The sequence below is a fragment of the Rhynchophorus ferrugineus genome, unplaced genomic scaffold, assembly GCF_030347505.1.
Source record: "Rhynchophorus ferrugineus isolate W39M unplaced genomic scaffold, kcgeb_rfMv2 rfM4, whole genome shotgun sequence".
NCBI classification, from domain to species: Eukaryota; Metazoa; Arthropoda; class Insecta; order Coleoptera; family Curculionidae; genus Rhynchophorus; species Rhynchophorus ferrugineus.
In genome coordinates, this window is record NW_027472583.1 from 35,067,833 (window position 1) to 35,094,014 (window position 26,182).

General features: G+C 31.7%; 1 protein-coding gene and 2 long non-coding RNA genes across 4 annotated transcripts in view; all 3 read right to left on the reverse strand.

The window, feature by feature from the left end:
* Positions 1-4,601: 4,601 nt before the first annotated feature.
* LOC143195169 (uncharacterized) lies at positions 4,602-5,228 on the reverse strand. Its single transcript, XR_013005487.1, has 3 exons — positions 5,099-5,228; positions 4,797-4,888; positions 4,602-4,737 (listed from the first exon to the last, which is right to left on the reverse strand). It is a non-coding gene; the product is annotated as an uncharacterized LOC143195169 (long non-coding RNA).
* A 384-nt stretch (positions 5,229-5,612) lies between these two features.
* Positions 5,613-5,929, reverse strand: LOC143195170 (uncharacterized). Its single transcript, XR_013005488.1, has 2 exons — positions 5,796-5,929; positions 5,613-5,740 (listed from the first exon to the last, which is right to left on the reverse strand). It is a non-coding gene; the product is annotated as an uncharacterized LOC143195170 (long non-coding RNA).
* Positions 5,930-6,627: 698 nt separating this feature from the next.
* LOC143195162 (engulfment and cell motility protein 1) overlaps positions 6,628-26,182 on the reverse strand; it is a 34,397-nt gene continuing 14,842 nt past the window's right edge. Inside the window, exons 2-14 of one of the 2 annotated variants that reach the window (XM_076402105.1) lie at positions 25,282-25,409; positions 21,619-21,856; positions 19,771-20,045; positions 19,458-19,711; positions 15,761-15,952; positions 15,560-15,690; positions 13,477-13,567; positions 13,222-13,417; positions 13,053-13,172; positions 11,358-11,513; positions 11,114-11,268; positions 6,951-7,072; positions 6,628-6,892 (exon numbers count right to left, since the gene is read on the reverse strand). In XM_076402105.1, coding sequence (XP_076258220.1) covers positions 6,696-6,892; positions 6,951-7,072; positions 11,114-11,268; positions 11,358-11,513; positions 13,053-13,172; positions 13,222-13,417; positions 13,477-13,567; positions 15,560-15,690; positions 15,761-15,952; positions 19,458-19,711; positions 19,771-20,045; positions 21,619-21,856; positions 25,282-25,404 — 2,250 coding nt within the window. In that variant the 5' untranslated portion in view covers positions 25,405-25,409 and the 3' untranslated portion in view covers positions 6,628-6,695. Of the gene's footprint in view, positions 6,893-6,950; positions 7,073-11,113; positions 11,269-11,357; positions 11,514-13,052; positions 13,173-13,221; positions 13,418-13,476; positions 13,568-15,559; positions 15,691-15,760; positions 15,953-19,457; positions 19,712-19,770; positions 20,046-21,618; positions 21,857-25,281; positions 25,440-26,182 lie in introns of those variants that run through there. The other variant, XM_076402106.1, reaches the window with a different exon arrangement.

Below are 26,182 nucleotides of genomic sequence, written 5' to 3' on the forward strand. Positions count from 1 at the left end.
ATGAAATGTGCACACGGTACGAAGGGTAGGTAACAGGCGACGTACCAACTTTTATTCTAACACTAACAGTAATGGACTTGCAATTAAATCAAAGGAAGAAGATGCACGAAATTCTTCCACTAAGTTTAGTAGGCCTATGTTAAAGCAAAAGTCTCAAATATATATAGGGGCAAAAATATTACTATCATGCATTCACTTCTCCATGAACGTGCAATGAGAACAAGGGAAAAAGTCAAAGGCTACATGATAGAAACGTTGCTATTAAGAGCCAGCAAAAACCACTTTCAGTGGCATTTATGTATGCTATAAATTATGAATAAATCTCTATATCAGTTACTTTTGTCACTTTGGCTTATAGAAGAGTTATAATTTATGCTTTCTAGTTGCAGCCACAAGATTATTATGGATAATTTATAGTAAATTAAAAATTATTGGAAGTATACGGAAAAACTAATAAATAATGACAGAGAGGAGAATAACTTGTATTCTAACTAATATGTAAAGATAAACGGATAAATAAATAAATGATTAGAGAATAATAAATAGAAAAAATAAGTAGAGATTAATATAAAGAATAATAAATAGAACATAATAAAGGGAGATTTAATAAATAATAAATGGTAATTAAAAATAGAAAACTGGAATACTCTGTGAACAAATTCACCATTTGATGAAACTTAGTTGGGTAGCACAAAACACAATAAGATAATAAAAACACAACAAAATAAAATTGTAGTGACTAAGCATCGCGTGTTCACAAATGAACTCTTATGAAGTTCTAGCGTCTCTTGGACATGTATGGATGCATGGACATGCTCCATACTCTTGGAGTTATTACATCTTGCCAAGGAAAAAGGACCAAATATGTTTAATTGTTTGTACTGGTGGGTGTCTGCAAGGGTGGCAGATCCCGCAAAATAGAGGCGACAACCTTGCATGTTAGATTCTCATCGTTATATTTCTAGAGAACATAAATGTTTCAAACAGAAAGGTATATTAAAAATTATTAAATTACCCTTAACACATCTTCGACATTTTGCAGACACAGTAAGCTTTCTAGTAATCGATTCTGAACAATTTTTAAAGTAAGGTGCTAAAATAAGTAACTTTTACAAATATATCGATGAATTAGCTGGCGGCATAAGAGAATTAGTTGTACAAGAAAACAAAATTAAAATAACGTTATATTGTGCATGCTACTAGATTTCTTTGTTTAGTGTTTAAATAATATTCGTTTGCTCTTTTTCGAAATATTAATCGATTGCAAAACATCTGCATTGTATAAATATATTTTGATGGTCAGAAAAATAGCCGGTCACTACGTATTCTTCAGACGGTACTTTATTTTAAATAATAACGTAGTTGCCGTATATGGTTGTAATATTTTAGATACGGTGTTGAATAATTGGACGAATTGATTATGATCATGCAAAAACGTCCCTTGCTTGATGTGATTATATAGCCAACGTGTACTTTAATTTGTTGTTTATTTGTTTCCCCTCGTCGTTTATAAAGTAGATTTGAAAACATTTTGGATTGGATTGAAAACAAAATATCAACTTGATGACACATTTGGCCGTTAATCTAATGATTATTTATTAATATTATCTGCAAAGAGTTCTTCTGCCTTTATATTTAAACGACGGTTACAGGCTATATCTGCATTATATATACATCAACCAATGTTAATAAATAATCAAAAATGATATCAGTTCCAAGAAACCACAAGACTAGAATAGTCATATATAAGTCATCGGACAAATATTGCAAAGTCTATGAAGAAGGCAATTAAAAAAGTCTTCAACTTAATTAATACAGCATTTTAATTAAGTCATGTTCCGGGTTTTTATTTTAAATATTTATTTTAAGTATTAGAAAAACTCCTAAAAGGTTAAAAGGTAAAAGATTGAAAAGATCTAATATTTACACATTCAAAAAGCTTACGAAGAGAAAAAGTTTGCTCAATTATATTATTGGACGTAGCATAAGCCTTCAATAATGTCTGGTGTAAAGGGACTTATGCGTAAAACCTATAAAATGTTACAGTAGAAATATTTGAAACTCTTAAATAAACTCTTACATCTCTGGCAGCATGTTAAAGGTTAAGAAAGAAGAAGTTAAAAGCTTACTCAACTATGAAAGAACTAAAAGCAGGCTAAACAAGGCAGTATTTTGGGTCCTTTTCTTTATCCACGTTAGTCATGTGGCATACCACAAATAGAAAATGTTACTATTGCTTTATTTGCTGATGACACTATAATACTTGCTATTGAAGATAATAGAGAAGAAACAACAAGAAAACTGCAACACGTAAGTAATAATATAATTAAGTGAATTAAAATATGGAGAATAAAACTCAGTAGTAGTAAATCAGTGAATATTGAACAGTGACAACACTGAACTAGGAGTCAGGCTCAAGAGAACCAAACCGTGTGTTCCCATGTACCGGAAAGTCATGACCGGTTAAAAAAAGTATATAATTTCAGTTCGTCGTGGTAATAAGTACTCAGGAATTCCAATAGAATTTCTGTGAAATAATTACCTTTAATTTTAAGAACGACTCGATGCAAAGTCGTTGTTTTCACCTTTATTCATTAGAAGTATAAATGTTTCAATCCAATAAGCAGTCGATTTCTCATCTGGGCCGACAAACTTTGCTTTTTCCTCATGATTGATTACGATGGAAAAGGTCAGGTTGGGGTTATATCTAAAGTTCAAGAAATTATTATTATTCAGTCAGGGTGTTAAAAGTTAAGCAAGAAGTTAAAAGCTTACTCAACAATGAAAGATCTAAAAGCAGGTCTACATAAGGCAGTGTTAGATACTTTTCTCTATCCACGTTATTCATGTGGCATACCACAAATAGCAAATCTTACTATCGCTACATTTGCTGATCACACTGTAATACTTGCTACTGGAGATAATAGAAAGAGAAGAAACAACTAGAAAACTGCAACACGCAAGTAATAATATATATAAGTGAACTGCAATATGGAGAAAAAAAGTCAATAGTACTAAATCAGTGAATATTGAACAGTGACAACATTGGACTAGGACCGTGTGTACCAAGTGTACCGGAAAGTCATTTCCGGTTAAAAAAAGTATATAATTCTCAAGTAAGTGAGGAAATGTATTTATTATTCAAAGTATTGGCCGTTTTATTCTATAAATCTTGCCCATTTTTGGGGCAATGTATAGATACTATTCCAGAAAACTGTTTATCCTTGATCAAAACCATTCATGGAGCCATTTTCTAACTTTATTGAAATTGCTGAAGCGTGCGAGAAAAAAAGGTATATAGAGGACGGAGGGTGTGATAACATGTTTCATCCAGGTGCTTTCAACGCTTCTTTGATCGGTTGCGGTTTATGAGCCGGCGCATTATCGTGCTGTAAAATCACTTTACCGTGTCTTCGTACATGGTTCAAATTGATCATTTGTTGTCAGTAGTGATCACTATTAATTGTTTCATCAGGCTTTAATCACCCGTCACTAATCGATGCAAACATGACTTCCGATATTATCAATGTCCATTTCACAGCTGATTTTTTGATTTTCCATTTGCCTGTCACTCATTTGATGTGGAACCCATCTTTTGTATTTTCCCCATTGCTCGTAATTGGTCGCTAATAATTTTTTATGCCACATTAAACACTTTTGTCAATTGTTTTTGAGTTTAAATCTTCACATCCAAATCATCACTTTTGAATTTTCAAAATCATGCCTCACACGTTTTCAAGGTTAGGATATTGTTACCCTAAGTTTCTACTGGTAAACTACTAATTTCCGTAGCATCTTTCTTTTAATTAAATAAGAAAAGTTATGCATGCCGCAAATGCACGTTTTTGGGCACGAAACTTTACGTTTTAATAGAGGTAAGTCTATTACGGTGTTACTTTCGCAAAATATAATATATATATATATATATATATATATATATATATATATATATATATATATATATATATATATATATAGCTTTGAAGCTTAGTGTCAGTAGAATAAAATGGAATAAGCGTTAAATTACAACACTGCATATTTAAGTTTAGCGGTATATATTAGAAGAACCGGTAATGATTTTCTGTTAAACTTAGTATTTATGTAGTGAAGTGCACGGAATGGTAAAAACACCGACAAGTGCTACTAACTTTTATTTTAGTACAGATTATGTAAGGGCCAATGAGTCTTCCTAAATAAATGCTTCGTTTTAAGTTACTGCAGAAATTGTAATTTTTGTTAGCCGGTAACGACTAGTTATATTAGTAAAATTTAAACGATTTTTTTCATTAGGTACGTCAAATACACATAAAGAAAGTTTGTTTTCCGATATAGTTTGCGTATTCAAAGCCTGGCATGCGTATGACTTGATAGAAACTAAAGTACATATAGTCTATTCAAAGTTTTTTAGTAATGCGTCATGGATATCTGTGACGTCGAAACATTATAATGTTGCGGCATCAACTCTGAATTTTATTTCAGTTTGGCTTTGATATACAAGAACATTCCAATCTAAATAAAATAATTGAACAAAAATATTTTGAAATATAATTTATTTTAACATTATAGTACATGTAATACCTATATTATCGAAGGACTAAAAACTACAATTAAGAACATAGGTATAATAGTTTGTAGGTTACATTTGGTTTGTTTACATTAAACTCTAAATTGAGGTAGAGTTTCTAGGTGCGTTTTCTTATGTAGTGGTATCTCTCTGGAGACCTTAACCTAATCCACCTAATTAACAATTGTATATATGAGAAACGTATTTTACTTTCAATCGAGTGCATATTTACCTTTTTACGTTTAATTCTTATTTCCTTCGATGGTGTGTTTACTTGTCAAGTCATCTTGGTATCACTGTATATATTATTTCTTCTGCTACTATCTGTGTATACCATTTTTCATTAAATTAATCACTGAATTCTGTCTAATACAATTACCATATTTACAAAACAGTTAGTATTCATTCTCTTCTCATACATTCTAGCTAATGCTCATGTTTAATTTTGCACAATTACAATCATATCTGTGCACAAATCTTTCACGCCCTACAATACCATTTTCTACAGTTATATTCAATTAATTATGTGCATACCTTTAGTTGTTTCCACTCTCATCACTCTGTCTCGGGAATTTCCAGCATTGCACAGCATTATCACATATCCTGAAAGTTTCCTTCAGTTACTTTCACTTCTGTCTAAAACATGTTCACAATTCCACCATTTATCAATTACTTCCTTACTGTATGTCTTATCGAGTTGATCCAAACCGAAGCTGTTATGGTTGACAATGCTTCCTTCCACATATCCAAACAGTTTTTGATGGTATATGCTTCTCAACCAACAATATATCTGCAATTAATTATTAATAAATATAATGACCAACAAAACATAATCGAATGCTATTGTAACTTTTACCATTTTCCATCAATTTTTTTTGTCTTTACACTTTTTTGTTACTGTCTTGCCAAAAGTGCCACAATGAACCAGTTGGAGATATTCAAGTTTCATCAAGATACACAAATTCAAATAGTTTATCTTCCTTGGTCTTATTTTCTGTCTTTAAAAATTGAATTATTTTTATGGCAATGCACAGAAGTTTCATTAAACCTTTCCGAGGGTTATCTTTACGCCATTTAAACCTTATGCCCTGTGAGAGTGTATGCAAGGATGTCTTACATCCCTCAAAAAGCTGCATGTCCCTAATTCTTTTATGAATTCTTTCCAGGCAATTTACTCTAAAATTATTTTATTAAATTATGTTTATATCGATAAAATAGTTTGTGTACTTACTGTTCTTATACATTTCGTATATTTGGTCTCGAATAGAACCAATATTAAGATACCCACACTAATATTTTGCGCGGCAGCAACCCGCTAAAAAACATTTTCAGTAAAATTGTAGCGATTTATATTATTTAATATCATCAATAATTACCTCTCTAACGGAATTTATCGGCAAAAGGGGCCCTCCATTATCTCGTTGCTTTTCGAAATAACCTATTAAAGCCGCAATCAATTTGTGACCCTGAATATCTATTGTTTTCGGTATTTTGAAACAAAGTGATATAATATATTATGGAGCGATTTAAAATTTTTTAGAATAATCAAAGGGCTAAAATAATGTTTGCCAGTTTATAATCTGTAGTAATTATAACTAATATGTCAACCGGACGGCAACCAGTTGTCAGACGTATGCAAAATTCTTGAAAGCAATAGTGTTAAGAGGTTTTAACTCTTACCTCTAAATTATTGTGGCTATATAATTAACTGTAGTTTTTGTATATACTATAATGTTAAAATTAAATTATATTTCATGACATTTTTATTCAATTATTTATTTAGATTAGAATTTTTTTTTATGTCAAAGCCAAACTGAAGTTCAGTGACTCATAGTTGATGCGGTAACATTGCAATATTTCGACGTCACAAATATCCATGACGCATTACTAAAAAAACTTTGAATAGACTGTATATTATAATATAGGTATGTTTGGTCGCAATTAATATTTAGTAAAAAGATGACACAATATAAATTGATTCTAAGGAGGAACGAAGTCTTTAAAAAAAATTGTTGATTTTAGTAAACATTCATTTGCGACAAGACCCATTTAAGAAAAACAACAAAAATACGATATTTTATTAAAAATAAGTCAAATTAAAAAATAAAATAAATATAAATAACAAAACAAATCAGTGTAACCTACGTTTAGATATATTGGCGGGCTTAGGAGGTGGGATGGGTTTGGTATTTGGTTCGGGAGGTATTTTAGGAGGATGCTTCGGTATTTTCACGCCTTGTAGATCGAGAAGGGCCAATCGGACGTCCATGTCCACCAGTTCTTTGAGTTCGTCGTGGTAGTACGTACTCAGGAATTGCAATAAAATTTCTGTGAAATAATTATCTTTAATTTTAAGAAGGACTCGAAGCAAAGTCGATGTTCTCACCTTTATTCATTAGAAGTATAAATGCGTCGATCCAATAGGCAGCCGATTTCTCATCTGGGCCGACAAACTTTACTTTTTCCTCACGATCGATTACGATGGAAAAGGTCAGTTTGGGGTTATATCTAAAGTTCAAGAAATTATTATTATTTTTTAATTATCGTAACAATTCGTTCTGGTTTTCTTAGGATTTTTCGAATAAATTATACACTTTAAGTTTACTTGTTATATTTTTCGTATATAACTTGAAGTAAGTGTTCATAAACTCGAATCAGCTAAAATATACATGCCTTTGCTAACAAAATAAAGTTTTATTTATTAGGTTTTTAATAAGGACGGGTCAACGTCGAGATTGTGTTAAAAAAGCTAGATTAGCAACAGAGACATTAATTGAATTATTTTTTATTCGAAATGCCTTTGTATGTCATATATCAGAACTCGTAGAGAGAAAAAATCTAATACCAGTTTGGGTTTATTACGAAGAATTCAACAATTGACTAGGTCCACAGAATAACAAATGTTATTGAAAAAGCCTACGAAAGTAAAATAGTATGCTCAGCTGTAATTCTTAGCTGTAGCATAATATTTCGATAAGGTTTGAAATGAAGAGCTTGTTCATAAACTATATAAAATATTACCAAAATAACACACCGAACTACTAAAATCGTGCATTACAGCCAGAATGTTTAGAGTTAAACAAGAAGAGTTTACTCTACAATAAAAGAAGCTATAGCAAGTGTACCACAAGGAAGTGTATTGGGGCCAATGCTTTATCTACTCTACACTTGTGATATACCACAAATGGAGAATATTAGGGTGGCTACATTTGCTGATGATACTGCAATTATAGCTGGTGGAGACAATTTTGAATAAGCCGCACAAAAGTTACAACAGGCAAGTGACAATAAAAATAATTGGACGAAAGCTTTAAAACAACAATAAGACCGTATAAGCATCAATAACATTAAGTAATACTATTTTTCCATATAACAACAACGCTAAATGTCTCAGAATGAATATCGATGCAAAACTTCGCTGAAAAAAAGGAAAAAAACTGGAATTGAAATATAGGAAAATGTATTGGTTAATTGGAAGAAAATCACAATTATCAGTACATAATAAATTGCTATTATATAAGCACATACTGAAACCTACATGGACATACGGAGTTCAATTATGGGGATGTTCTGCAAAGAGTAACATAAACAAAATGAAAATTTTTCAGAACAAAGTCCAGAGAAGTTTTGTGGGCGCACCTAAATACTTCAGGATTGATTACCCTCATCGAGACCTTCAGATACCCCCAGTCAGTCAAGAAATCAAGAGAATTGCAAGGGGACATGAGGAATGACTCCATTCTCATGAGAATAATAAAGTATTTCAACTTTTGGATGCCACCAGAGCAGGAGCCAGACTCAAAAGAATCAAACCATCTGATCTTGTGAGTGAAAATTAATTTGAAATTCTTAAATATTCAGATGAGAAACCTAAATCCCAAAATTTACGTCTACATGTAACACAAGTATAGCCTATGCAAAACTTTTTTAGTAATACGTCGTGGATATTTGTGACGTCGAAACCTTAAACAATGTTGCCGCATCAACTCTGAGTTTTAATTCAGTTTGGCTTTGACATACAAAAAAATTCTAATCTAAATAAAATAATTGAACAAAAATGTTACCAAATATAATTTATTTTAACATTATACTATATCTAAAAACCACAGTTAATTATACAGCCACAATAATTTATAGGTAAGAGTTAAAATCTTTTATCACTATTGCTTTCAAGAATTTTACAAACATCTGACAGCTGGTCGCCGTCCGGTTGTCAGATGTACGCTAAATTATTCAAAATATTAGTTATAATTATTACCGGTTATAAATCGGCAAACATTATTTTAGCCCTTTATTTTGATAAATTTTAAGTCGCTCGCTATATATATATATATATATATATATATATATATATATATATATATATATATATATATATATATATATATATATATATATATATATACTTTGTTTGAAAATGCCGAGAATATATAGGTTATTTCAAAAAGGAACGAGATAACGGAAGCCCCCTTTTGCCGGTAAATAATACAAGTCCCTACAATTTTATTATGCTGCCGTGCTAAATATTGCTGGTACTGTGAATAACATCGCTTACAAGATGAGGAATAATATGTTAGATTCACCCAAGAAAATCCGTCTACATACAAAGTGGGTGACGAATCTTGACCATCTTGATATTGGCTCTATTCCAGACCAAATATACGAAATGTATAAGAACAGTAAGTACACACACTATTTTATCGATATAAACATATTTTAGTAAAATTATTTTAGAGAAAATTATCTCTCTGGAAAGTATAAAATAATTAGGGACATGCAGCCTTTTGAGGGATGTAAGATACCCTTTCATACACTCTTACAGGGTATAGTGTTTAAATGGTATAAAGATAATCCTCGGAGCGGTTTAATGAAACTTTCAGACATTACCTTAAAAATAATTCAATTAAAAGCATAAAATAATATAAGAAACTTGAATATTTCAAAATGGTTCATTGTGGCACTCTTGGCAAGAGAGTAACAAAAAAAGTGTAAAAACAATAAAAATTGATGGAAAAAGGTAAAAGTTACAATAGCATTCAAATGGGTTTTGTTGGTCATTATATTTATTAAAAGTTAATTCAGATATTTTGCTGGTTAAGAAGGATATTCCATCAAAAACTGTTTGGATATGTGGAAGGAAGCATTGCGAACCAAAACACCTTCGATTTGGATGAACTCGATAAGACATACAAAGGAAGTAATTGATAAATGGTGGAATCGTGTTTTAGACAGATTAGAAATTATCAGATTTGTTGAATTGAATTGGACAGTGAGTCGTAATGTGAGAGTGAGTGAAGGAAACTTTCAGGATATGTGATAATCCTGTGCAATGCTGGAAATTCTTGAGACAGAGTGATGAGAGTGGAAACAACTAAAGGTATGCACATGAATATAACTATAGAAAATTGTATTGTAGGACGTGAAAGATTTGTGTGCAGAGATATGATTGTAATTGTTCAAAATTAAACATAAACATTAGGTTAGAACGTATGAGGAGAGAATGAATACTAACTGTTTTATAGATATGGTAAATAGACATAATTCAGTGATTAATATTATGAAGAATAGTGTAGATACACAGATAGTAGCAGAAGAAACAAAATATACAGTGATACCAAGATGACTTGACAAGTAAACACATCAAGGGAAACAAGAACTAAACGTAAACAGGTAAATATGCTCTCGAATGAAAGTAAAATACGTTTCTCAGATATAAAATTGTTAATTAGGGTGGATTATGACTCCAGGGGAATACCATTACATAAAAAAACGCTCTTAGAAACTCTACCTCATGGATGGTGTGGAAAAGAGTAAATAACTGTAAATGACTGTAAATAAAACAAATCTAACCTACAACTATGTTATTCAACCTGTGTTCTTAATTGTTGTTTTAAGTTAAATATATATGTATATATATATATATATATATATATATATATATATATATATATATATATATATATATATATATATATATATTAGACGTACTACAATGTTAAAATAAATTATATTTGATAACATTATTGTTCAATTATTTTATTTAGTTTAGAATTTTCTTGTATGTCAAAGCCAAACTGAACTAAAACTCAGAGTTGATGCGGCAACATTGTAATGTTTCGACGTCACAAGTATCCACGACGCATTACTAAAAAACTTTGAATAGACTATAGAAAATATTTCTTTTGGGTTTATATATTTTTCCGTTATTTTGATCCATTCTTTCCAATCTATTATATTTTAATTTTAATAGGAATATAAAAAATTTTAGTACTACTATCGGTAAATAGACGGTCCGCAAATTTATTGAATCATTTAATAAAATTTGGAATGAAATAATGCAGATAATTATATGACCCAATTCTCATTAAGAATTTTGACCTTGTTCCTTATATTCACCAGATGGATTCATAAAATAATAATGCGATTATAACAAACAGAAAAGTATATAAAATAATAATATTTCCCATCAGTATTTTGATATGTAAAAATCCCTCAAATTTAGTTCAAAATTCTTTACTTGTTAATATTACCAATACAAAGATAACTCACAAATTGGAGTGCTGACAATTCTTTCCGATAACGAGGTGCGTGATATCTGAAATTTTTATAGGTTTCGCTTTATTCGCCTCTGAAGGGTCTCCTTCGGTCACTACCAAATCCTGCTCGTTCTTTGACAATTGAACGTGAATGACACCTGAAGTTTTCTGGAATACTCAGTATAAACATAAAATGCATTTTTAAACGACTGATTTAGGGCTGGCCGTCGAACAGATCGTCGATAGTTTCAACTTACCTTCTCAAGAACTTTTGGAAACTTGGAGCCTTGCTGTAGACAGCTGATTCTTTGCTGATAGATCCGTTTTTTGTTGTCAACGGCAAATGCTGCCTTTAACTCTTGTATACAGGGGTGGGTATTAATTAAGTGCAGTAGTTCTTCTTCTTTTCGTTTCTATAATTATATTAATATAATAATAATGAAAAGGAAAGTTTGAATGTTTGAATGAATGAAACAATATATCTATAGATTTCTAGCTTAGAATTGGTTCTTACTTTCTGCTACAGAAATTATCATAATTTGTTAAATTTGTCGAGGTGAGAATGGGCATCATAATAAATATTAATAAACTACTTCATTACAATTCTAGTTACGTGTTTACGGATTAAATATTATTTCTGCAAACAAATAATTTCAGTGAAAAACTGACGTTTGAAATAATATAATTTTAAATTCAATCAAGTTCCATTATGATTTAAAAATTATGCTAATATTATACACATTTAGTTTTTGTATATCAAATAGTTCCATAAGTTATACTTCACTAGGCTAAGGCTAATTGATACATGTTTAGTGAACAATATAATTTTGAGACGAAAGGGTCTTTTAAAAATTTCAATATTTCTGGCGATACTTATATATATATCTTTCCTGCTCATTTATTATAGTTAAAAAGAGACACAATGCTGTCTGATAAGTTCGAACATGTAACCGAACCAGCCTGTCAAAGTCGCCGGTTGTCAAACGTATGCAATATTCTTCAAAACAATTCCAAGAGATTATAAACCAGCAGATGTTTTTTTAATGCTTTGTTTGTTTTGATAAATTTCAAATCGTTGCTTAGTATTCGTATACTGTTAGGTAATATAGGATTTAAATGGTGTAAACATAAAAAAGAGGTCTACTGGAATTTTCAGACATTGATTTTAAAATAATGTAATTTATAAAAACAAATAAAATCAAGGACAACTTTTCTTCAATTTGTGTATTTAGATGAGACATGGATCACATATGGAGACATATATCAAAATGTATATTGGATAACTCATGGCAAGATGATAATATAAATAGTGTTAAAACAACTAAAGTTGATGGAGAAAGGTAAACGTTGGAATTGATAAAATAATTGAATTGAATTGATAAATTGATAAAAGATTGATTAGGTTTTATTAGTCATAACATAACATATATCTTTGTGTTGGAAACATGAATGGTTAACAACAGCTGGGGTTTGGATGAACTCAATCAGACACATAGAAGAAGAAAATCACAAAAGATGAAAATGCGAACAAATTTTATATGTGATGATGAAGTAAAGTAAGTAAAGTAAGTAAAGTAAGTAAAGTAAGTAAAGTAAGTAAAGTAAGTAAAGTAAGTAAAGTAAGTAAAGTAAGTAAAAAAATAATAATGAGGCAGACATTTACTCTTTATGAGGGTTGCAAAAGATGTGTAGTTTGAGAATTACTTGCAACAAGTTCTTCCGGTGCGCAATTAGTTTCTGTTTTAAAAGATGCATACAAGTACGGATGGGCATTATAATAATAATATTTAATGAGTAATGTTATAATATAATATTTTAAATATAATTTTAAGTAATTTTTTATAAAACTGTAGCACAACAAATAGTGCAACTAACCCCTAATATTTTTTCACATTCCTAATGCTTTTTTGATGAATTTTTATATAATTAGGCTTACATCATATTTTACTTACTTCTATTTGTTTTAAAACCTCATGGAAGGACGTGTTCGACATCTCCTCATTCAATCTGGTGAAATTCAAAGGTTTCGCTTCTAATGCCGTCTTAATTTGCCGGTAAAGTATATTCATCATCTGTAATTAACGATTTTTCAAATTGTGTTCTAGAAAATTTAAAACTTACTTTTGGATAATCCGCTATAGTTAAGACCTTCATATCTCGTCTGGTCTGAGAGAGAAGCACCATGGAGCGTGAGAAGAGCTCAAAGAAAAATGGCAACTTTCGTGACGAACCAAACACTATCGGTTGATAAAACGTACTTTTACTGTCCGGTGACTGGGCGCCGATGTCAAAAATGTCCGCCAGCATCTTGACCACCCTAAAATACAATGGATTTGATTGAGTATTTCAGAAAATAGTTGTGAAATGGAAACTTACTTTTCACTAGTTATAAATATACCTGGTTCGTACAGTTTCTCTTCAATTTGTGATTGATGAAAATCGCGATAATGTTGTTTCTTGTAATAATCTAATAAAAAATCCAAATTAAATGTTTGTAAAAAACAAGATTTTCGTAGGATATACTAAGAATATAATTGGTGTCGCTGAACCTCAAAGGAACTAGATAAAGATCACCTTTGGTTCATCATCACTACATTATACATTTGTGATTCTGAAATTATCACATGCAAGGTTTCAGAATATCGAACTAGTTTACGTAAATTACATAACCTCTGAGAATAACAGAGCTTACGATGGTAAAGCAGCACGTGCGACGCTGTAGTGTTCTTGCTTGGTGCCGAAGTTGTGCCTTATGAAACATAATATTATTGGTACAAACGTTTTAGAAGTGGTAATTGCCATCACCATTATGGTGGCTAAATGCGCCTTGGACACGCTCAAAAGTCAATATAAACGTAAGAAGAATTCGTTGATAGACAATGAAAATCTGGGCGGCTGGTTCCACGTATGATCTTAGAGTTTAATCTCTAAAAGTATGATTTTAATTTGTGCATACAATTTAAAGGCACATCTTCCTCTATATATCCAGAAGAATAAGATAAGAACATATGAACGTAAAAGTAAATAACAGATGAATATATGCAGAAGATATATCATAATATAGAGAAAACTGGCCAACCATTGTCACAGTCATTGTGATAAATAGCCAGTTTAAATAAAATGAGTGAAGAACGTGATCAGAAAAAGTGAAATGAGCAGGGAAATTGAAAAGTCATACTTTTTAATTTTTCAATGTAAAATTTAATATTTATTTCATCTCATAAAAACCTATAAAATTCCATCCAAGAAATTTGTATCCGCAACTTTCATTACATTCGTAGTTTGATTTAAAGAAATCTGCTGTCGAAGCCTATCAAACTCTTTTAGAATCGTGTGGGGTTTCTGCTTCAAACCTTTGTAGCGACTTTGAGGCATGTCGAATTTTACATCATGGAATAACTGTCTACAAAATACCCAGAAATATAATCTCATATGTTGAACACGGGCGGGGTGCTAGCAGCGCCGACTATGAAATGATAACGATTATCTGGAAACCCCGAGACCTTTATCTGGGATGTTATTGAAGGGTACTTTCGATCATTCAGGATCTGACCAGCGTTCGGTTCAGATGTGCCACTATCGACTGCCAAAGCCTCGTTAAAAGGTAAATCCAGCGACGATACCTTTCATTTATTTGTATTTCATTAAAATTTTATATCGCCAATAAATAACGGTCACATAATAACACCACGGTTTCATTTCGTTTTATCTCAATTCACTAAGCCATATCATTTACCCTAAACCTTTAACTTTTATTATTTAAAAGTAGATATTTACACGTAGACGACAAATAATAATCTGGATGATTAAAAAAGTTTGGAGAAAATAAATTGAAGGATTTATTGGACGAAAATCTAGCTAATATTATTTGAAAACTTCCAGACAGCTTGATGATTTTCAAAATTATTCAAAAGTGGGCAACTGAAAATTGTTATCATACGAATTGACTGAATATGAAATTTTGAACCGTTTCACTATGGCGATTTAATTGGTTGAAAGACAGAAAAGGAATAGTTTCCTGTGGCGTAAGGTGACTGGTGACGAAAAATGGGTCTAATATGGACAAGCCCAAATGTAAAAATGGAAAAGTAAAGGTTAGCCCAAGATAGTTGATCCATATCAACATCTATCTATGACTATAAAGCAATTATGTGCATGTGGTAAGATCAGAAGGGATATTATACGACGTATTCTTGCAAAAAGGACCAGAAATAACGATGAACAAAAAATCGATTACACTTTGCAACAGTTGTGAAGTTGTTGTTGTAATACACTGATGTAGTTCCAATGGGTATCAGATATCATTATTTTAACACAGTTCGCCATATTGTCAGAAAGATACGTTGAGGAATATTTCAAATATCATATATAAATTCATATTTCATATATATATATATATATATATATATATATATATATATATATATATATATATATATATAAATCTTAAATAACTTACTTAAGGCTTCCAGTGTTAGATGGCTTATGGTGGGATTTTCAATATTATAGTTTTCGGCATAGCCACGATAGGAACTTCTCTTGCTGGCTGTACGAAATGTGTTCTCAGACTGTGACGAAGACAGCGATATTCTGCCTCAAATAAACAAATAAAGTTAGAGAATAATAACTCATATATAATAAGACCACAATAAGGTCACACCTCGAGTTCCGATCTCCATCGTTAAGAATGAGATTTTCCAATGGATAAAACTGGTTTCCGTAATTTTCTTCTTCAAATTCCATCAGTATGCTGATTCTTCGCAGATCTTCAGAGCATAGCTCGAAATCCTCGCGCTTAAATAGTGAGTTATCGTTCACTAATATGTCGCTCTTGTAGGCCTCGCTAAACAGACTGTAAAAAGAGTAACCATATTACATATAATGTTATAATACTAGGACAGAGTCAAAAAATATATATAATAGTCTCGCGGCTTTCGAATTTTGTATTCTTTTTAAATAATGCTTCCTAGGAGCTTTTACATTTTTTGTTTCAGTAACGACCTCTTCATTTGATCCAAATCTCTTACCAGCCAGTCATTTCGTCAGGTTTGGAAACAGGAAATATTTGCTGAATGAGCTAAATTCTGAGAATTTACAGCCCATTTTATCCATTTTTGCCACCTGCGCATTATCCCGTTGGAATAACACTTCTTCTTCCAGGTCGTTGTTGCTTAAATCAATATCAAGTCACAATCACACGACACTGCAGATCGTTCATTTTTGAAGTGGCCACACCGTTGCGCTTATTGAGCGGAGAGCTTTGTCATATTGAAACATTCATAAAATCAGTAAAATGTTATGAACATTTTTAGTTGAGATGGTTACAGCCTTTTCTTCGAGCTTCCAATATCATGCTAAATATTTTATCAACACAGCCGTCATAAGCTACGAAAATACCAAAGAGAAAAGTATAAAAAGTAAAGGCAAACGAAATACAATATTCTAGAAATGAAGATAAATTAACAACAGAAACATAATGAATATTACAAGAATTAAAGACTAAAAAACAGAAAGCAACTAGTTGCATAGATACTTTTATTCAACCTCAAGAGTTAACCTTGACTAACCAAACAATAAAACTAAAGATACTTTGAATAAATCATTGAATAATGTTGTTATCGATGTTTCCTAACTACAAAGAAGCTAGGTGTGATAATTTTGCAGAACAACATCTAATACAAAAACCTGTAGGATACCTCACCTTGCAAAGGTTAATAGTGTAAATTGCGAAAAATCTCATTCAAGAAACTATCGACATTACCTGATGGAGGTCTGAATAAACTTAAATTTATATCTTGTAGTTTCCGAAATATATTTTAACAATAAAATAAATAAAACCCAAGAGAATTGTTCTACTCTACTCAAAACTGTTTCAGTGCAACAAAGCAACAGGTAATATTAATGCGCCGACGACATTGAAAGTTTCACGTCAACTACAACAATACAAAATATCAAGCGCTACAGAAAATACTAAAATTGACACAATAAATTGCATCTTAAGAATATAGAATCTTAGAAAACTATATGCACGCGGAGAAACTATAATTAAATTTATATATGGCAGTTGGCAATAAGGCAGAAAAAGCAGGAAATAAATGTCCACTATTAGAAGAACTCTGAAATATAATGGGGCTATTAGAACATGTCTATGAAGTAGAAATATTACTTTTTAGACATTTAGAATTTCAGAAACATATAGAAGAAATTGAAGCTAACCAGTTTTACTAAATTATTTGCCCAAACAATACAGCTAGGGGTAGCGACTATTATAAACTACAATGTTGAACATTACGAAGGTTCTGTATATGAACTTCTATGCATGTGATAACAAGCAATATCTGTAAAACTCCGTACAGATCTAAGGAACTTGCATTGCAAGGCCCACCTTGAGATTGAGTGAATAAAAAATCGTCAAAGTTCTATAACTTCACGATAACAATGGACCTATCGGGAGGTTCAAGAGACAACACATCTTGAATGTGGAATGATGTGGAGTATAGTAGTGGGAGTATACAATAACGGGAATGTTTGGGTCGGAAATTTTAGATATGGATATTAAGAAAAATATTAAGGGAAACTTACTTGACAGTAAATTATGTGTTTTCAATTTTGCAGAATTTTGTTTGCGACGTCCAATATGTAGAGGTCACTACCTTGAACGTCTTACTTCTTTAAATCATTATGCTGAGAGCCGCGACGATATTTGATATATTCGTTTGGTTTCTGTGGTGCGTTTCTATTTATTTTGACCACTATATTCAATGTGCCTTACATATTTAATTTTTCATATGATTTAGTAATTAAATTATAAGTCATTAGTTCATTACTATAATATAAGTTGATAGTACAATATAAGTATAATAGAAAGTAGATAATAAATAAATGCAGCACTGTTTTCCTTTGAACAAGTATCTGGTTATCTTTAAAAAATGGGTTGATAATATTAACAAGTCAATGAAAAGTCTCCGGCCTACTATAGTAAAATAATTTTTTTTGGCAAAATTAGTTTTTTTTATTCAACATAATTCCCTTTACAGATACACTGATTATAGGGACCATCCAACTTTTCGATACCATCTTTATAGTACGATTTGTCCTTTGGTTCAAAATAGGCCTCAATTTCGGCGATAACCTCTTCATTCGACGAAAATTTCTCCCCAGCGAGCATTCTTTTGAGATCTGAGGACAGGAAATAGTCGTTGGGGGCCAGATCTGGAGAACACGGTGGATGACGAAGCAATTCGAAGTTGACGGTCCTTCCTTTTTCAAGGTAGTCAATGAAAATTATTCCATGCGCATTCCAAAATACAAACGCCATAAATTGCCAGCCGACTGTTGCGTTTCCCCACGCTTTGAAGCGGGTTCATCGTATGTAGTCCACTCGGATGACTGTCGACTGGATTTCGGAGTGAAATGATGGAGCCATGTTTCATCCATTGTCATATATCGACGCAAAAACTCGGGTTTATTACGCTTGACATCTTCAAACACTATTCCGAATCATTAACCCGTCGTTGTTTTTGCTCACGCGGTACCTACTTTGCAGAGAACTTTCTCATACCCAAATATTCATGAATGACATAATGTACACGTTCTGTTGATATCTTTAGAATGTCTGATATTTCACTCAATTTCAATTTACGGTCATTTAAAATAATTTTGTGGATTTTTTAAATGTTTTCGTCGGTTCAACAACCCTTTTGGGCGTCCACCGCGTTCACCGGAATCGGTGCTCATTTCAGTACGTCTAAACTTAGCATACCAATACTTGATGGTTAATTTTCCTGGGGCAGTGTCCGAAAACTCGGCATCAAGCCAAGTTTTTGCTTTAACTGTATTTTTCTCTTCAAAAAACAATACTTATCAACACGCAAAATTCCTTTTTATCCATTTTTTCACAATAACAAAAGTTGTTTCACTCAAAATGCTATAATTTACAAATAAATGATTCGACAGCTGTCATATTTATACACGCATCTTTTGAGGGTTATGGGGCCATCTATGAGAGCCATCTATGGGTCAGGCCGGAGACTTTTCAATTGACCTGTTATATTTATACTTATATTTTCATTGGATTAAGTTGTTTTTTATATAAATTTTATTGATCAATGAAAGATAACCCCAGAGCAATCACGTGCCACAAGTGTATGACAAATATAATCAAAGAACCAATCAAATGTCTTAAAAGCAAATGTTTTCCTTACATATAATATAGTTTCCTTATAATAGAGATTTAAACTAACCAACATAATTACTTCAATGGGCGATAGATCTGGACTAACTAGATGTTGGTCGTATCGACAATCTCTCTCGCTATGACAGTGCATTAAAACATTGAAATATATAGTTAAAAATACCTTAAAATGTAGGTCTGTAAAACATATAATTCATGCTGCATATTCCTTGATAAATTCTCTTTTTGTATTATACGGTTGTAGATATGTTCTCTGTTCTTGCTTTGGTTCATCTCCTTAATCATTCGTGTTTTCTTTTCACCATGCGATGTTCGTATTAACGTGTTTATAAGCAGAACAGCGCTATAGTGTAAATCTTGATCAGTATTGTTCCAGATATATGGCATGATGTCTTTGATGAGGATAGTCTGTACAATCTATAACGAAGAAATAGTTGAAATGAATCGAAAAAACCACGAATCTAGAAATTTTGAACCTTTTCTTTCCACTGGCGGAAAGTGTCACCTTTGCTACACAAAATCTTGTGAAGAATGGCTAAGCTATAGTTATAGTGTTTTGGGTCGTTGTCAGTGTTGTTTAAGATTTGTAAAACCTTTTCCAGAATGTCTTTTTGCGTGTCCACTATGTAACCCTTAGAGAAGAGGTGGAGGATAGTGATCAGCAATGGTTTTTCAACAGACATATCGTCATTCAGTTTCAAATCAGCAGTGATGAAGAAATCGATCAGCATTTCCGCGACCTTGGATTCAGCTGTAAGAAACTAAATGTTTTAAAAACATATTAGGTAACTTAATTTTTACAGATTTTTGTATTTTTGTTTTGTTTTTTATGTTATGTTTTATGTATTTAATTTAATAACTACCTCATGTTATTTTAAAATCTATTTTATGTGTCTATTAGTGAGGTGTGATGGTAGTAAACGTTTTATCCTACGCACATCACTGGCATGGCGTAAATGTACGTTTGGCGAGTGCATTCGAGTGCTTACATTCTTTCAGAGTACTTTACACTGGCACTGGATTAGCGATGCTGAATAAATATTTATATATCAATATATTTGGCAGATATATAAAAAAATAAAGATATTTCTTAAAAATTATAAAATCCTTTTAATTATTTTTAATAAACCTTTAAAATTGGTACTTAATTTTAATTATTGTTGATCCGGTAAATTAATGTTTTTATTTTTTCTTAAAAATATCGATGTATATTTTATAAAACATCTAATAATAAAATTTTATAAAAAATGTCGATGTTTTAGAGAATCAAAAAGAATCAAAGAATGAAAGAATCAAGAAATGAAAGAAAAGAAAACAATGTCAAAGAGAATCAAAAATGTTCGAAGACCACAAATTGCAATATTTGTTAGATAAAAATCCTGCTGTAACTTTCAAAGAATTTTGAAACATCTTAGTAGTTGATGAATCTACTGTTTATATCCAAAATTTTATGGTGGTATAAAGAGGAATAGTGCTTTCATTTCTAACCAAGCAAAAAAGAAGAAATATATGTAGTATATAAAATTGCCGATGAAAAATGGATCTATTACGACAATTCTAAGTTATGTTTTCAGGAGAAGTATCAACAAGTCATCCTTTTATATGAGAGCAACCAGCTACATGATGCAAGATTGTGACGTATACACTGTTACATCATAAATGAGAAGTTCTGCTGAATTCAATGCAATCACAAGACGTAACGATCGATTTAGTATTGCTTGGCTGGTAGATGGTCTCGTAATTCCGAAATAGTTCGTAAATGTATCCATGAGAGAGAATATTTTGATTAACATATTTACTAATTTTTCTTCTACTTTTTAACTTGAAAATATAATCAGAATATATACTAATATCACCTAATGTATATTGTGGGAATCCGAAGTGACGACAAAATAAGATTCCTGTTTAGAAATTCTCTTTATGAAATCTGATACGATGTAAAGAGACTGATTTACTACGAACTGCTGGAAACTAGTTCCATTGAACAAATTGAGTGAAGAAATTTATTAGAAAATGCCCTGTTGCAGAACAAGAAGAAATAATATTATCATATGTTCTCTCATGTCATTCAGAAGCCCCCATTAAAGTTGGAATGAGAAACTATTTTATGTACATTATAGTCACCCAACCCAATTCCATCTGACTATCTTTTGCTCTGTGTAATAAGCAACTTAATACTGAAGAAGTTGCAGTTTGCAAGTTTTGTAAGTATACCAGAGATATTTCGAAGGTTAAGTTTGTAGTTATCTAATTTTTATGTCTTTTTATGTCTATTTTTTTAAATCTGTAAACCTTAAGTTACTACATACAAAAATAATATTTACCCAATTCCTTAATGAATGCTGGATCAGTGTTGTGTTTCTCTATATACTCAAAGACAATAGGGAGGGTGGTTGGAGAATTTATGTTGGCCTCGATAAAGTCCATGATGTATTTTATACAAAATACGACTTCCAAACAATCACTGTGCTTGATCTCTTGATAGTTATCCTCGGTAATGAAATTATTGGCGGGATTTTGTTTGGTCGGATGGTACTTCAAACCATACACAGATGACTCAGGCTAAACATAATAACCATATTAGCATTATGATATCAGACTTGCGAAAACTTATGAGGGTTTCAGTCAATGAGGGTATAATTTTTTGTAATTTTGTTATGCATTGATATTTCTATAGTGATATTACTAAAAAATGCAATATGAGTAGTTAGTTGTTCTGACTGAACAGTTCTAAATTACTACGAATTAAGGCTAAAAATTTTCTGATAATCGATTCCATCAACTGTGTATAGTAATATTAAAGTGTACATGATCATGCTCTGCTTTTGTTCTACTACTATAATATACTAGCTCTAAAGTATTAATCCTCTTGAATCGTTTTGTTCTATATGCGCCATATAAAAGTCCATTCCAGTTCATCTAGTCCACTGACATGGCGAAGAAGTTTTTATTAATGATTCTTCTAGGCTTTTATGGAGATCACTTTTTCTGAATAACCACGTGGTATTAAGAGCACTCCACCATACTGTGGCGACCGCTACGATCCTTCAGGCCACCACGCATTCAGCTACAACAAGTTCAAAGGTTGGCAACGCCGGTGGATTGGTACCATGCAGTTCCAGGCTATAAAAGACCATCACGACGACGTCTCGCTCTCTTTTTTTTCTCCACCCACTTAACAGTACCACTTCCACAGCGCTACCGTACTTCCTCTACCTAACCTAATATCCTGTCCATTCTTCCGTCGACCACATGTATCAATTATAGGTTAAAATAAACAAATTTGATTCAACCAGTGTTTTTAGTTCCCGTGCAAATTCCTTTCAAAAATAGTAGTGAGTGTTCGAACAAACAATCGCATCAACAGCCATACATTTCGACCGACCGACCCGACGAACATTCCTACAATACTATGTTTTGAAACCGCTGGGTTATGTTTAGATTGTTCTTCTTACCATAACCCTGTATGTTTTATGTGTATTTGGGCTTAGGTTTTGTTGATATAGTAGTACTTTATTGTATGTTGGACATTGACGGTAGACTAATTAACTTAAGTAGTAGACTTAGTAGAAATTAAATAGACGTAGTTTAGTAGACTAAATTAACTAAGTGAATATGTGAATATATGCTGAGAATATAATATTTTGCTGCGTTGATTTTATTTACTGAAATTTGCAATTTCATTGCGACTTTGCTATTGCTATTTCATTGTTCAGTTGAAATTCTACAAGCTTAGTGAACAGACTATAAAATATACACTGAAAGTGAAAAGAAAATATACAAAATGAATATTAATTATTAATATTATTAATATATTAAAATATAATATAATAATAATAATATATTAATAAAAAATTGTATTTAATCTAAATACAAACAACAAACGCGAGAAGAATTATCTACTGTGTTTGACTTTCATGAAAAAGTTACCTATGTAGTTATGTGCCAAAAAAACAAGGTAGTAATTATGCTATCATCAATGCATCATGAAGCTAGAATTAGTGATGGTGCAAAGAAAAAACCCGAAATTATTGAGTTTTATAACTGGTCTAAAGCTTGAGTAGACACGATGGATAAAATGCCTGATAGATATACTACAAAAAGATCAACTCAAAGGTGGCTTCAATTTTTATACAATGTTCTCGATATTGCCTGCCTTGCATCATATATTCTGTATTATGAGAATAATAAAATGATTGTTAAAAAATCGTATGAACGACGATTATTTTATCGGCAATTGGGCAGAGAGCTATGTACTCCATTCGTTGAAAGTCGTTCGAATAATGCACAAATTATGAGGCATTTCTCAACGAAAGTCGCGATCGAATCTCTTCTTGGTCGAGCTATCAATCCGAATGCGAATCAGTGAACATCATCTGTATCATTGACACGTATCATTAGCGTTTGATGGATATACTCTCACTTGCGCACTCCACATACTTTTAAAATACAGGACAGTCTTCACACATAGTTTAGCATAGTAATTCAAAGGATTTTTGTCTCTTGAGCCTCCGGGTAGGACCACTGTTGTCGAACAATTGTTGTACTTCGACGTTTTTATGATCACGCAATCTCAGTTGACGTCCTTTAGCTCTTTCGTCTTTTAAACAATTGTTGAGTGTTTGTTTCTGAATTCAAAGCCTTTCTTTCTTTAATAATCGACTTACGGCATTTTAAGAACAACTCGAACAATTATCACTGGGTGACTCGTCTGGTTTGGGGATAATTCTAATTTCCACGTATACGTTTTATTGTGCCCTTTATTGGCCAGGAGCATTTTTGATATTTTTTTAACTTCGTTAACAATTTCATTCAAGTTATTGGGTTTATAACTCTAAAATCTTCATTTATATTTGTATTAGGTAAGGTGTCATATCCATCAACAGGGTAATTTGTAAGTAGTCAGCATTTAATTTCCCTTTTTGGCCATAATTTTTTGTTCTTCATGTTCTTTACGAATCGCCGAGTGTTGGTATTTAAGTTTACGATTTAATTATATAACGGCCTTGATGTGGCCTCTTTTTTGGTTATTGATACATTATATTGTACAGTTTAATCAGTTGGTTCTCCGATTTGTAGCAAGTTCACTAATTTCTCTACACTATAATCCCTGATGTTATATTTTTTTGGTATTGGGATATTGTTCTATGCTGCTTTTTGAAAGATGGCAACAAATAATTTTGCTTCAGATACAGCTATAACTGAAAATATACTCTTTTAATAAAAATGTATATTATTTTCGATGATGGTGCCTTTGTTGGCAATGAACACATTTCTCACGGTCAGAAAATAATGGAAGCTAACTGTTGATACCAAATGATGAGTTTGAGCTGAGCATTAAAGAAGAAATGGCTGAGTGAATATAGAAACAATGTGATTTTACATTATGGCTACGCTCAGTTGTCCGAAGTTGATGATAATTCTGCAGTCTTCTCTTGCATTGAATTGAGATCTCCATCAGTCAAATGTCCCAATTTTACTCAGAATTTTATTTGCTGTCCAGAGATCGATGCTGGTTTTCACTGCTGATTTATAAGTATAACATTATCAGCATAAACTTTTATATACATCCAATAAGCTTTAGCTGAATTTTTCAATCAGTTGATCAATTAAATCCGTAAACAATGCTAAGTTAACACAAAATTTGATAAATTCAACATAGTAAAGACTATTTAATACGATATGAAATGAATATTATTGGTAAATATTTTTTAACCTTTCTCAAAACATTGAAATTGATTTTCATTATGAAATATTCACAACAGCCAGTCATATTTTGAAACGGAATTTAATTTGTGCATCCCATTAATAAGAAATTACCCAACTCCAAAACCCAAAAACCTAAAGCTCCAAGCTAGATGAAAATAGTGGCTAGTTATATAAAATATTTTCACTATTCTTTTTCATAAAAAAAACTTGTCTACATGGTGAACTGATAAGTGATATTGTCTATTTTCAACAAAATAAATAAAAAATGTGAAACCTACCAACCCAGTCTTCTTACATACGTTGACAACATTTTCGGGCAAAGAGAGGCTTTTGTCGAAATCGTATAATATTTGTTGAGTACTTTTGAAGCCAAGCACGGATATTTTTGCAATATTTGACATGATTCCTGTAAAAGAAAAAGCAACAATCAGAATACAATATCTAATATAAATGTTTGTTTTTATTTATTCGGCTATTTCGTATATAGTATAGAGCTATTATTATATGATGATTGTTATTAATATTGTTAAAAATATTTAATTGTATTTTTATTACAATCCTATTTTTTAATTTTTAAATTTTAAAAAAGTCTCCTTTTTGCCAACGAGGGTTTATCTGGACTGGACCAACAATTTAATGTGGGCTTCGAACGTTCATCAGCATTAAACCTATCGGCTGGCCAGTGACCAACTTAAAGACAATCTCAGAAAACATCCGGTCTTATCCAGCCTAGTTACTGGCGTGACTGGGATGGTTATTCCTTATTGAACTTACCACTGTTGCCTAAAAAGACATTTACATTTACAATCACAGACGTAAAGTACATCCATGCCCCAGCATTATAACCCGCGACAATCGCAACGGTAGAATGACCGCCCTGTCGCCTTGACCACTGCGCTAACGAAGTCGGCACAATCCTATTTATCTGATTTGCTTCTTTAATTTGAATATATTTGCATATATATTGTATTTAGAAGCTCATAGTAATTCTGATTGCATCATAACATTCAAGCCATAGTTGGTACAGCAGGACGAACATTCATCACATTCATCATTAAGCCTCGCTAAAGCAACTGTTGGGGCCTCTAGCTATTTATTCTCTATTTTTCATATCGTTTTCTGTGATCATGATCAACGAATATTTTGGAGCTTCTTGCTGCGTCTTCCATTCAAAAGGTT